The sequence below is a fragment of the Ailuropoda melanoleuca genome, chromosome 1 (genome assembly GCF_002007445.2).
Source record: "Ailuropoda melanoleuca isolate Jingjing chromosome 1, ASM200744v2, whole genome shotgun sequence".
Lineage (NCBI taxonomy): Eukaryota > Metazoa > Chordata > Mammalia > Carnivora > Ursidae > Ailuropoda > Ailuropoda melanoleuca.
Genome location: NC_048218.1, coordinates 109,174,940 through 109,187,467, shown reverse-complemented (window position 1 = coordinate 109,187,467; position 12,528 = coordinate 109,174,940). Strand labels below are relative to the sequence as shown.

Genomic DNA, 12,528 nt, shown 5'->3' with positions numbered 1-12,528 from the left:
TTAGGGGGCAGGGAGTGGGGATGGAAACGGGGGGCGGGGCAGCAGCGTGAGCCCCTCCCCCTCTGCTCTGCGCAGGGGTGATCCTGTACATCCTGCTTGTGGGCTACCCACCCTTCTGGGACGAGGACCAGCACAAGCTGTACCAGCAGATCAAGGCAGGAGCCTACGACGTGAGTGCTGGGACCCGGAGGCAGGGAACGAGTGACAGCACCTGCTTCCCAGAATCATGACCCAGCTGAGAGTCCTCAGAGGATTCTGGCTCCTGCCTGGGGAGGGGGCTCCAGACTCCCCCTTTGTGTGTTGCTTCCTTTTCTAGTTTCCATCCCCCGAGTGGGACACGGTCACTCCTGAAGCCAAAAACCTCATCAACCAGATGCTGACCATCAACCCCGCCAAGCGCATCACGGCACACGAAGCGCTGAAACACCCGTGGGTCTGCGTAAGTCACCCCGGCACGTGGGCCCTGGGTCCCCTCCTTGCCGCTAGTCGTCCCCCCGGGTCTCCTGGGTGCTGCGCGGCCTGGGGCTTGGCACCCGCTGGGGGTGGCCTCCGTCTCTGGGAAGGTGGGGGCTCCAGGTAGAGGAGGCCCCATCCTGCGTGTGAAGGGGTGGAGTGTCGAGGCAGACCAGGGGGCCTGCGTGGGGGACAACACAGCGGTCAGCGGGGTGAGAAGGGTGAGGGTGGGGGGCGCAGACAGGCGGTGAGGGGTGGTGGGCTCGGGGCGGGGCAGCAGGGGGGACAGCTGGCCTCCTGCTGCCGTGGGTGGCTGATGGCTTTGGCACAAGGGCCCTGGGGGGTGCCACGGCCCTCGCTTTCGAGACCCTCAGGGACAGAGCTGACTGCCCTCGGAGCTTCTGGCAGGATGTGACGGCCTCTCTCCCCACAGCAACGCTCCACCGTGGCCTCCATGATGCATAGGCAGGAGACTGTGGAGTGCTTGAAAAAGTTCAATGCCCGGAGGAAGCTCAAGGTGAGATGTGGGCCCCAGCGCCCGGCCCACTTGCCCCACGGTCGCCATGGGCTCACCCGCCCAGGGGTGCCTGTGCCCTCGAGGGCCCCAGGCTGGGAGCGGCCAGAGGGGTCCCAGCAGGCTGGAAAAGGGGAGACACTGGGGACCCAGCCATCTTGATACCATCCCAGGCCAGACGTGTCAGGGGGACCCAGCCCCTGCATGGCAGCAACACTCGGGGTCCCCTCGGGGTTCCCCACGCCCGGGGCTATGGAGGGGTTCCTTGCTTCAGTGTGAGTGAGTGGGCAGCCTCGGACCCTGGCGGGCCTGGTGAGGAGAACAGCCTAAGCGGCCGGCGGGTGGGTGGGGAGGAGGAGGCCAGCAGGGAGCTGACCTGTGGGGGGCCAGCCGGAGGAGCTCCGGGGTCTTGAAGCCCTTTAGAAGTTGTGCTCAGTGGGCAGCCACTGTTTTCACTCCAGAAGTAGGGGTGCAGCTGTGCAGCTGGTGAGTGCGTCTGTGGACTCTCACTCTGCAAGGCTGTGACCCGGGTCCTGCCAGGCACCCCCAGGCTGAGGTCCAGGCAGGGGTGTCCCGGCCTCAGCTGCGTGTCTCTCCCCAGGGCGCGATCCTCACCACCATGCTGGCCACGAGAAATTTCTCAGGTGAGAACGGTCTTGTGAAAGAGAAGGCTTCCGAACAACCCGCCGCCAGTGGCCTGCCCCTCTCTCACGCCCCCTGGCCCTTCTCCCCCACCGCTCAGCGGCCTGCCCTCCTGCCCGCTAGGGGGCACGAGGCCTGGGCTCCGTGGGCAGCACCCCAGGGTCCGCCCCCACCCCGACCCAGTCCGGTCCGGGAGACTGCCCGGCACACGCCCCCGTCCCTGCGTGTTGGGTCTCTGTGTCCTCGCCTGACGCCCTCGTGTCCTCGCTGCTGCCGCCTGGGCTGCAGCTCTGTGTGTCTGTCCAGGTGTTGGTCGGCACTTCTGTGGCCTTGTTGTCCTGAGCCCTCTGAGCACCCGTTCTGTGTGTGGGAGGGAAGAGGAGGACCCGGGACCTCTCCGCCGAGCTCCGGACTCGCTGGCGGCCGCCCGCCTGGGGCACGGAGGGTGGGCGGGGCTGGGGGTGTGCGGCTGCTCGAGGGGGTCTGTCAGCGACCCCAAGGCCAGGGGCCCTGGCAGGCCCACTGGGCACAGTGTCACCCGAGGGGCAGGTGGCCCCCTGGCTGTCCTGTGGTTGTCTGTCGCCCGCGTCATGGGGTGCGGGAGCGTCTGGGGTCCGTCCCTGTTCGTCTGCATCCAGCACTCATCCTGTTCCTTTGGCTGTGATACTGTGCTGCCGGGACCGGGGGGCATGTGTCACACCAACACTAACGGGTCCTGTCCTGTGCGCACGCCCACTGGGCGCCAGAAGCCCCCGCTGGGGTTTTCTAAGGAGAAAGGAGGCAGACGCTTTCCAACTGTCACTCAGTCTCGGTCCTGTTCCCACTCTCCTGTGAACGGGACTCTGGAGCCATCCGCCACCCAACTGTGGACTCTAATCTTCTTCTGCTTCCTTTGTCTCTCCCCTTCCCTTCCCCTGCCCGCCCCCCGTCTGTGTCCGCCCCTCCCTCGTCTCTAACCCGGTGCTAACAGTGGGCAGACAGACCACCGCTCCGGCCACAATGTCCACCGCGGCCTCCGGCACCACCATGGGGCTGGTGGAACAAGGTAGATGTTCTTGACCAGGGTCTCGCCTGTCGGCATGCAGCCCCCTCGCTGCACGCAGCTGCCGGCCGGGCCTCCAGAGCTGCCCCAGAGGCCCCGGGAGCCGCTGCTCCCGCCGTGGACAGGTCCCACACGGAGGGCAGGGCGGCAGCCCCCGCTGTCCCAGCAGCCTCAGACCCCATGCGCTAAAGGAGGAGCCAGGCTAGGTGACCCCTAAGCCATGCCTCCCCGCACATGCATTTCACTGAACCTTGGTCCTGACCCCCTCTGTGATCTCTCTCCCCGCTTGTCCATCACGACCCCCGTTCAAAGTGACCTTGACCACCCATAGGAAGCCTCAGGGCTGCTGCTGGGTCCGAACCCTGAGTGGGGGCCCCGGGGGGAAAAGGCATGGGGGCAGAGGCCCTGCACCACGAGAGCCCTCTTGCCAGCACCATGCGCTCCCCGCTGCCTGGCCCGCCCCTGCCCCCAGGCACCTGCCCTGTGCTGCTCCCCGTCGCATGGAGCTGGCGGTCTGCGCTGGGTCCGATGTGTGCATGTCTGCCCTGTGAGCCCCAGGACAGGGGGGCCTCAGCCCCCCCACCACCACCAAGAGAATGTCCTGTTGGTTCTTTCTACGAGGCCCCCGGCCTCCTCCCAAATGTGTGAGGGCAGAGGCTGGTTCTGCCGAGCCGCTCCTCCCAGGAGCCTCAGGCCAGCTCCCGCCCACCCACCTGTGAGCTTAGCCAGAAGCCCTGAAGACTAGTGGACCCTAGGACCTGCCAGGGGGCCAGCCTGAGCCAAGGGTGGTGTAGGCTTCAGGCACACAGAGCCCGCTGCAGCCCAGGGGCGATCCCAGGGCTCCCCAGATGGAGCCGTGGGGCCTAGTTTTCTGCTGGTGCCTTGTGCTTCGGCCTCAGCCGGCCAAACCCCCCAGCTCTTGCCTCAAGATCCCACAGGGGGCGTATTCCCTAGCCGCCTCCTCCTGGGGGTACTCCGGGCAGAGCCACCCTCAGGAAGGACGGTCTGCACCCCTCCTGTGAGCCCTGTGGATGTGTCCAGCAGGCAAAGCCCCCGGAGGGCCGAGGGCCGTCCTTAGCTTCCTTTCCAGAGCCTTTCCGGAGTGCATGAGGGGAGGGAGGGGCAGGGAGCCAGGAGCCTGGGCGCCCCCCATGAAGCGCCCCCCCCTGTGCTCAGCGCGGTGCGCGAGGTCTCTGGGCTGCTGTCTTCCGGGGCCCCTGTCCGGAGCCCACCCGCCTGCAGTGGATGTGCAGACTGCATGAGGCCGCGTGCATGCACAGCCCCCCGCCGGGGCGCCCAGGGCTGCTCTGTCCCGGGTGCGGTCGGTGCATGTGGACGGAGCCCAGCATGGCTGTCCCGGGCCACGAGCGAGGGGATGAGGCAGAGGCTGGGTTCTTGGGCTGAGGTCAGCCCACCTCAGCCAGCGGCACTGGGTGGGGGTCTCCGTTTCAAGGCCATCGCCCCTCTGGGGGGAACAGCCTCCCGGGTGACAAAGCGCCCCCGCCGGAGGAGCCCGAGGGGTCTCTGTAGAGACGGATGCTGCAGGTGTCTGAGCGTCTTGGCCTTCCCGGAGAGGAGGCGGGAGAGCTGGGGGCGGGGGGCAGCCGTGGCCGGCCTGAGGACCCTGGTGGGTGCCGCAGAAGGTGTCTGCTTGTCTACCAAGGGTCTGCTGGGCCCCCCGGGGCTCTTGCTGCGAGCTAGTGCATCTGACTTGAGAAAGCGTGGCGGGAGCGCCCTGTGCTTTTGACTGCCAGTGTAGACGGGGTCCACAGGGCCCTGGAAGCAGTGAATTTCCGGGAGCCACTTGCAGGAGGGGTCCGGCCGTGTGTCCACACTGCACCCAGAGTCGCCAACGCTGGTTAAAGGGGGTTCCTCAGGGGAAGTGTTTGGGGATTGGTTAAGAGGCTCGGTGTCTGCTGTAAGGCCTTCTGGAGCCCGGGCTCCGGTGCAGCCGTCTGAGTCCGCAGAGGGGTGTTGCCGCCTTGACTAGCATGGTCTGGACAGTGGGTTTTGAGAGTCAGGGGCTGAGGGGGAACCCTCTTAAGACCCAGGATTTGTCCCAGGGTCTCCATCTGCCTCCGCCCAGGGCCAGGCAGGGCTGGCCGCGCCTCCTCGGGGCGCTGGGCGGGCCCTGGCCTGCACAGGCTCTGAGGCCAAGGCTGCGTGGTGCGGCAGGGCCCGTCCTAAATCAGGGTGTGAGGTCAGCTTGCCTGCCTGCTCGGCTGCCGTGATGCGTGCCTTCGGGATGGGCTGGGTGGCCCCTGGAGGAGCCCTGCCCCCTGCTGGTCAGCCAGCAAGGACGGGGGCCTGGGCTCTGCGACTTCAGCATGACCGCACTTCAGGGGAGGTGGGGTCCCCCTGCGCGCTGGACATGGGGAAGGGAGCAGAGGGGTGAGGTCGGTGGGGGTCAGGAGCGAAAGCTCCCCTGTCTGCGGGGCTGGCCTGTCCCTCCGTGGTGAGTTACTGCGAGGCGGCTTGGAGCTGCCCCCCTGGGGAGGTTTCCAGGGTACCCACAGTGGGCAGTGGGCCTGGGGAGGTGGCATTTTTGGTCCTGGGATGCTGGTGGGTCCGGGCCACCAGGGCATCAGGGCATGGTCTGGTCCAGCCTCACCAGGGTGGGGAGGATGTGGTGCAGGGCGGGCAGGCCTGGTGGGCAAGGGAAGGGGGTGGCCCGTCACCCCTTCGCTTACTGGGATCCTGGGACACTTCTCATGGGGGGAGGCCCGCCGTGAGGACCAGGGGGACGGGCCAGGAAGCGGGCCTCTGGGGACACACGGCCCCGAGGATCCTGTGGGGAAAGCCTTTGAGAGAGCTGACGGGTTGTGGGGCTGGAGACCGTGCCCAGGGTGGCTCTCGGACGGCCCCACGGGGCTCTTGGCCAAGCACATCACCCATGTCCCTGCCCAGAGCCCAGAGAGTGGCGAAGGGCACCTTTACGGAGAGGAAGGCCCGGGACCCTGACTGTGGTTCTCAAACCGAAGCAGCATTAGGGTCCCCTAGAACAGATGGCCCCCCAGCCCCGGGAGGTCTGGGGTGGGCCTGAGCGCTGCTCCTGCAGCTGCTGGTGCGGAGACCCCACTTTGAGAACCTCTGCATCTCCCTGGGTCCAAGTGTGCACATGGGTCTGATGTCATGGCCTCCAGGGTTGTTTCCCTCAGTCCAGGGTCCCCCCCGCCCCCCGGGACCACCTCGGGGCAGGCAGCCCCGCCGCAGGGCTGGCTGGCTGGCTGGAGCTTGTGAAGCCCGCGGCGGGGGGGGGGGGCTAGAGCACCCCTGGACCCCACCCCTCCGACATCGGCCCCCGGCGCGGCTTCTCTAACCTGCACGGGTGGGGCAGCGCTTGGCTGGGAGCGCGGGTGGGGCGGGCAGGACCAGGCGGGGTCCTGGGCTGCACACTTGCACCCCTGCCTGACCACACGAATCTTGTTTTCTTTCTTTCCCTCACTACTACTCCCTCCCTCCTCACCTTTCCTTTCCTGGAAGGTAAGCTGACTTTGGTTTGGCAGTTGTCCAATTAACGCTAACCACGGCAGAGGGACCCGATGCGGGGGGGACTGGGCGGGGGGCGACGGGCACGGGAGAGGGTGAGGCAGGGGCCGGGCTGCCCTGACCTCTGTGCGGTTGTGTTGGGATGAGACGGGCTGTCTGCTGGGCGTCCCACAGGTGGGGGGAGCCGGGGACGCGGGTGGCCCTCTGGAGCCTTCCCTGTGGGTGTCTACCCTGCTTAGCCCACTCAGAGCCCGGGGGCTTCAGGAGTGGACGGAGGGGCCTGTGTTGGGGCTGGTGCAGCCAGAGTAAGGCCAGGAAGTGACCCCAAGGCCAGGACTTCCAGGACTGGTTCCTGAAGAACGAGGCAGCCCCTTGGGTGCTCTGAGCCAAGGGCCCGGGCCCGGGGCAGAGCTCTGAGTCCTATTTGCTGATGGAGGCAGCCGGGAGGCTGGTAGCAGGCAGGCACCTGCTGCTGAGACAAGCCCCTCCCTGTCTGGGTGGGTGGCCAGCTGCAGCCCTGCCCGAGAGCGCGGGGAATGACAGGCAGATGCCCACCACCCCAACCTGGTGCCCCATCCTGTGTTCCTATCTGGGGCGGGGGAGCACCCTGCCTTCTTCTTGGCAGCCTGCATGCTGCCCACAAGCCTCGGGGCGGGTGGGAGGGGAAATCTGGATGTCCTCCAGGGTTGTGGCGAATGGCCAGGGGGAGGGGCCTGTCCTGGGGATGAGAGGTTTGGGCAGCCCTGGGTCTCCTGCGGGCTTTCTCCGGGATGGCCAGGCTCAGAACTGGGGACAGACCTGCTTTCCCCCCTCACTGACCCCAGAATCCACCCTGCCTCAGGACCTGGGGTCGCCTGCCTGCCCACTGGCTCTTGGGGATCCCCAGAGCCTGGCTGGCCCCTGAGGTCCACTCACACAGAGGGGGTGGGTAGTAGTGGGCCCTAGGCCCTTTGCTCATGTTGCCTGTTTCTTCCCAATGCAGCAGCCAAGAGTTTACTCAACAAGAAGGCGGATGCGGTGAAGGTGAGTGCGGCTGGGCCTCCCTCCCTCCGTGCAGGGCAGGCTGGGAAGGGGTGTCTCCCCCCCGCCCCCACACCCGCCCCGTCTCCTCCTGACCTCCTCTTCTCCTCTCCACAGCCCCAGACAAATAGCACCAAAAACAGCGCCGCTGCCACCAGCCCAAAGGGGACACTTCCTCCGGCTGCCCTGGTACTGAGCCCCTCAGCCCCCTGCTTCCCGGCCCTTCTGCGCCCTGGCTGTGTGGTGGCCGCCTGTCAGGAGGCCTGGGGTGAAGGTGGGGTCCAGCCCCAGCCTACCTCCGATGGACGACGCCTAGCCCTTCAGCTCCCCCTTGCCGCTCGGGTGTGGAATGAGGGCTGAGCCCCATTCAGGGGGTCTTGGGCTGTGCAGGGGCCTGGCCCGGTGTCCTGCCTATGGTCAGCGGTGAGAGGCTTTCAGGGGGCACTGCCCTGTGCTGCTGTGCCCTCAGCAGGCCCACCCAGAGTGTCCAGGCCTGGCTGCTCTGCAGGGGCCTGGCCCGGCGGGGAGACACCTGGGTGCTGTGGGGCTGTGCCATCTGGGAGGTGAGGGCTTTGGGTTCTCCCAGGAAGAATGGAGGGGGCTGGTCTTAGCTCTGGAGCCCCCCCCCAGTGATCTGGATGGAGATAACGCCCCTTGGCAGTTGGCCTGGAGATGACCCAGCAGCATCCAGGGCAGCCTCCCATGGGAGGCCGCGTCCCGCAGGCCCCAAAGCTGCCGGGGAGACATACCCCCGTGGCCATGCCGGCCTGTGGCTGCCTGGAGGGAGAGGCCCAGGGATTTCTGGCTGGGAAGGAGCAAGCAGACACAAGTTCTGAGGAGCCTGCTAGCTCTGGCCCTCTCGCCGGTGGGGGGTGTTGGGGGGTCCTGTCCAGGGGCTCCCCCAGCTGGTGGCATGGGTTGTGGTGGTGCAGGGGTGCTGTGTGCCCATGGTGGCCCGTGTAGAGCCAGCCGCCCCAAGAGGTTGGGGTTTGCTGGTGCCCAGGTTCCGAGTTCGCGCAGAGCCACTTGGTGTCCCCAAGGAGCCCAGCCCCACACTGCCCACAGGAAGGCTAGGCTCGCCAGGTGGCCATCCAGCACGGGGGGCAGCCTCAGCCCAGGAGGGGAGGGTCCCACACAGCCAGCCCCGTCTCGGACCCCGTCCATCCCATATGCCACCCCCACCCCCATGACATCTTCAAAACCGTGCCCCCCATCCTGGGGCAGAGGGTCAGGCAGCAAAGAGAGGGAGGACCTCTTTCCCCGCCCTTGGCCCCCATGCTCTCTGCCGTGCTCCGTGGGCGCACATGCTTCTCTCTGGCCACCCTGGGCCCGCCGGGCCTCCCCAGCCCGCTCTGCCTCCTGCCATTCACGCTCGGCTGCCCTCCTCCCCTCCACCCACCTCCTCCTCTCACTTCCCTCTTTCCTTCCTCTGTGCTTCTTCTTCCGTAGGAGCCTCAAACCACCGTCATTCATAACCCCGTGGACGGGATCAAGGTACTGCTGTGCCCTCACTGCCCCCCTTGGGAGCCTGCGCTCAGGCAGGAGCCAGGCCCCCTGGCCAGGCACAGATTGGGGCATTGACCCAGGGAAGCCCTCGAGCTAAGAGTTGGGGGGAGCAGGCGTGCAGGGACAGGTGGCAGGACAGAGACAGGACAGAGCCCCACAGGTCCATGGCTGCTCCCTGGGACAAGGCCCCAGGAGCTGCCCTCTCGGGCACGGCTGCACGGAGCCCACCGTCGACGGTGGGGGCCCAGAGCAGGGTCCACATCTCAGGACCCTCCATGCTGTCCACCCGGCCCCGGCTGTGGTCAGGCCCCGCACAGCTGGGAGCCAGGAGTTCAGGGCTGCCTCCGGGGGTCCCAGGGGAGAAGGGCCAGGGAGGAGGGAGCAGCACAGACGCCCTTGGCCTCACCCATTGCTCACCTCTGCCCCCAGTGCTTCCTGCTGAGCCAGCCCGCCGCCTCCGCTGCCGCTCTGTGCTCTGGCGTCTCTCCCACCGCATCGGCACCTGCGCCCGGGGCCAGAGAAGGGGCTGGCACTCGGGGTGGCGGGAGGGACGGTGGGCAGCTGAGCTGTGTTTCTAGGACCAGCATCCCCCCAACACACACACCCGGGTCTGCAGTCAGACTCCCACCCAGCCCTGGGTTCCTCAAGGGGCCCCCCACACCCTGGCTGCGGGCCAGGACCAGGGGCCCATGGGCCAGTGCCTCTCAGCCCGCCCAGACGCAAGGTGCTACGAAGGGCGTCCTCCTGCCTTGTGGCTCGGGACGGGTGCTCCTTGGACCCCGTGTCTGGGGTGAGGCTCCTGTTTTCCTTGCAAGGGGCCTCTAGACAACCTTCTGGGGCTGTAATATGAGCCCCAGTCCTACAACCTGCAGAGCCCCCCATCTCTGGGCGGGGCCCAGAGCAGGGTGTTTGGTCAGGGGGCCAGAGGGAGGCCCTGGGGAACTCTTGGGATGCTCTTTCTGAGGAGCGAGGAGGCCTCCTGGGAACTCTGTGACAGGTGATCGGTACCTGGTTTCTGAGTGCGGCGGGAGGTGCCGGGGCTGCCTGTCTACCGTCGAAGGCCCCCTCAGGGGAGAGACCGGGCCTGGCTGGACAGTCTAGGCCTGAGGGGCAGGTAGCCCCTTCTGGGGCAGGAGCTGTGGGTATGGCTGCATCCTGCCTGGGCCAGCCAAGGCTCTTGAGGACCTCCTGGAAACTTCTCGCCCTGTCTGCCGACGTGCACAGGCCGGGGGGTGCCTTTCCACTTCACCAGGAGTCCCTGAGCCCGTTTTCCTCTCTTACAAAAGAGAACACAGGGAGTCTTTCCTCCAGTCGTGTCTGGTCGGGAGAGGGCGCCGTCCAGGCCCCTGGCTGTTGGGCATGTGAACGGCCGAGCCCTGGGGCCAGCATGAAGGCCCAGCACTGCCTGTGGGATTCTGGGGTGGGAACCTCCAGGCCCTGTGGAGGCGGGCTGGGACCGATGCCTCGTCCTGACTCACTGCCTCCGTGTGTCCCCCAGGAGTCATCGGACAGCACTCACACCACCATAGAGGATGAGGACACAAAAGGTACGTAGGGAGAGTGGAGCAGCCAGACATCTGCGATGTGGGCAGGGCGCATCCGCGGAGGCGGGGAGGGGGGGGGCCTGACCCTGCTTGGCCGCAGCCCCCGGGGCCTGCCCAGCACGTGTGGGCCACAGGCGGGCGTCCTGCCCTGTGAGGGAGCAAGTTCACGGTTGCATTTGCTCAGTTTCTTCTCTTGAACTTCCTGAGGTCTGTGACTCTGCCTGGCAGCTGCTTCATAGACAGCCAGCAAGGGGGCTTTTCCGGGGTTTCGGGTGTTCCCACGGAATGTGAGGGCGGGTGGGCTGCACAGTTGCACACACAGGGTTGTGCCCATGCAGGGCCAGCGGCCTGGACTGCCCAGGCACCCCCAACTTCTGCTCCCAGCTCTGTCCACCTCCCCAGGGAGGGCAGACGGCATGCGGGGCCACCTGACCCTCTGGGCCACACGCTCACAGAGATCAGCCCTGAGGGCCATCAGGGCTGCCCCAGGGCCTGATGGCCAGCCATTCTGCCAGTCTGGGGGACAGTGACACCCCAAGACAGAGGTGAGCACAGGCCCCTGAAAGAAGGGAGAGTGGGTGCTCACGTGGTTTCCGCAAACAGACTGACACAGGCCTGAGCCGTCAGCAGCCCCCTGAAGCCCTGTCCTTGCAGTTCTGCCCCCACCCGGCCCTATGCGGGGCGGTGGGGGTAACCTACATGGCCGGAGCCTGCAGGAGGGTCGGCCAGCCTCCTTCCAGCCTAGACCCCAGCTACGCCTGTCTGGCTGGGAGAGCAGCCTCGGGGGGTGGGGCGGGCCCCTCTCACCACACCCCCAGCCCTGCCTCCCGTGTCCCCACTGCCCCTGGACCCCACCGTGAGCTGTGTCTGGGGGTTCTCCAGCCTCACCCCACTCGTCCTCGTCCTGTCCCCGTCTCTCCTGCGTGCCCCCTCCTGTCTCCCACTGGCGTCTCACCTGTCTGCCCCCACCCCCAGGGTCCCTGACACCCTGAGCTCTGTGAGGAGGGGCTCAGCGAGCTCTAAAGCCAACCCCCCCACCTTATGGCCACCTCCCGTTAGCCCCCTGCCCACGCCACATAAGTAGGTGGGCCCCTGCTGTGGGCGGTGTCTCCCTGAAGGGCCCCCCAACAGCCCGTCTCTGTAGTCTCTGTAGGGATGCCTCGGAGTCTCCGAGCAGACTGCGCTTGGACTCCACCGGGGCCCGGTCGGCCCCCTGGAGGCTCAGCGCTGCCTCTGCCCCTCCAGCCAGCCCTCCGTGGCGGCTTCTCCCGGGCCGGTAGGGCCGTGGGCTGAGGCCCTGCTCCAGGCTTTGGCCAGGGTCTTCTCGCAGCGGAGACTGGCCCTGGGGCGGGAGAGAGCGGGGCCCTGCTTCCTCTGCCCCTGCTCACACTCTGCCTCCTGTCACCCCAGCCCCCAGGGTCCCTGACATCCTGAGCTCCGTGGGGAGGGGCTCGGGGGCCCTGGAAGCTGAGGGCCCCCTGCCCGCTCTGTGTAAGTAGTGCCCACAGGCCTGCCGCCCCTGCTGCTGAGTGGCTCCTGCGCTGCCATGCACGGCCTCAGCTGCCCCCGCCGGTCTGCCCGAGGCTAGGGCCCGGGCCTGGCTGGGCTCCTGGCGCTAACTCCCAGGGCAGCTCCAGCCACCGCCCTCCTCACCTCCTCCTCCTTCCACCCGCACTGCAGTCCCCACCCCAGGCCTCTCCCCCACAGGGTCTCCCGGCCAGGGACGGGGCAGGGCCCTCCCGTGCCGTCCATGGTGCTTCCTGCCTTCCTCAGACCGCCTGCCTGACCCTCCCGGTCACAGCACCCAGCGGGGCCCCACGGAGGTGTGGACATGTGCTGTGACAGAAGCCTCTCCCCACCATAAGCCTGTGGGCTGAAAGGGAGAAGGCCTGGCCTTCCTGCCCAGCTGGGTCCTCCGCTGGGTTCTGCACACGCTGGGCTGCCTCTGTCCACTTCGGGGGGCGGGGGGTACCCTCTGCCCACAGCAAATACCTTGCCATGGACAGACGAGTGCACCTGCCCAGACATTCCTGGAGCCTCCTCCTCTGTCCCCCATCCCCCTCTGTCCCCCATGTCCCCCTTCACCCCCCACATCCCCCTCTGTGCCCTCACATTCCTCCTTGTGTCCCCCTATGTCCCTCTCTGTCTCTCACATTCCCCCATGTCCCCCATGTCCACCTTCACACTCCATGTCCTCCAGTGCCTCCACATTCCTCCTTGTGTCCCCCACGTCCACCTTCATCCCTCCACATTCTATCCCCAATATCCCCCCAGTGTCCCCCTCTGTCCCCCCCTCTGCCCCCCACATCCCCCCCACG

The 12,528-nt window shown here is 67.1% G+C and overlaps 1 protein-coding gene across 1 annotated transcript in view; it reads left to right on the top strand.

The window, feature by feature from the left end:
- CAMK2B (calcium/calmodulin dependent protein kinase II beta) overlaps positions 1–12,528 on the top strand; it is a 31,711-nt gene that overhangs the window by 11,976 nt on the left and 7,207 nt on the right. Inside the window, exons 6-14 of the mRNA XM_034664942.1 lie at positions 76–170; positions 317–439; positions 887–970; positions 1,569–1,611; positions 2,580–2,654; positions 7,126–7,163; positions 7,278–7,349; positions 10,165–10,213; positions 11,621–11,701. Of these exons, the coding sequence (XP_034520833.1) occupies positions 76–170; positions 317–439; positions 887–970; positions 1,569–1,611; positions 2,580–2,654; positions 7,126–7,163; positions 7,278–7,349; positions 10,165–10,213; positions 11,621–11,701 (660 nt within the window). The remainder of the gene's footprint in view (positions 1–75; positions 171–316; positions 440–886; positions 971–1,568; positions 1,612–2,579; positions 2,655–7,125; positions 7,164–7,277; positions 7,350–10,164; positions 10,214–11,620; positions 11,702–12,528) is intronic.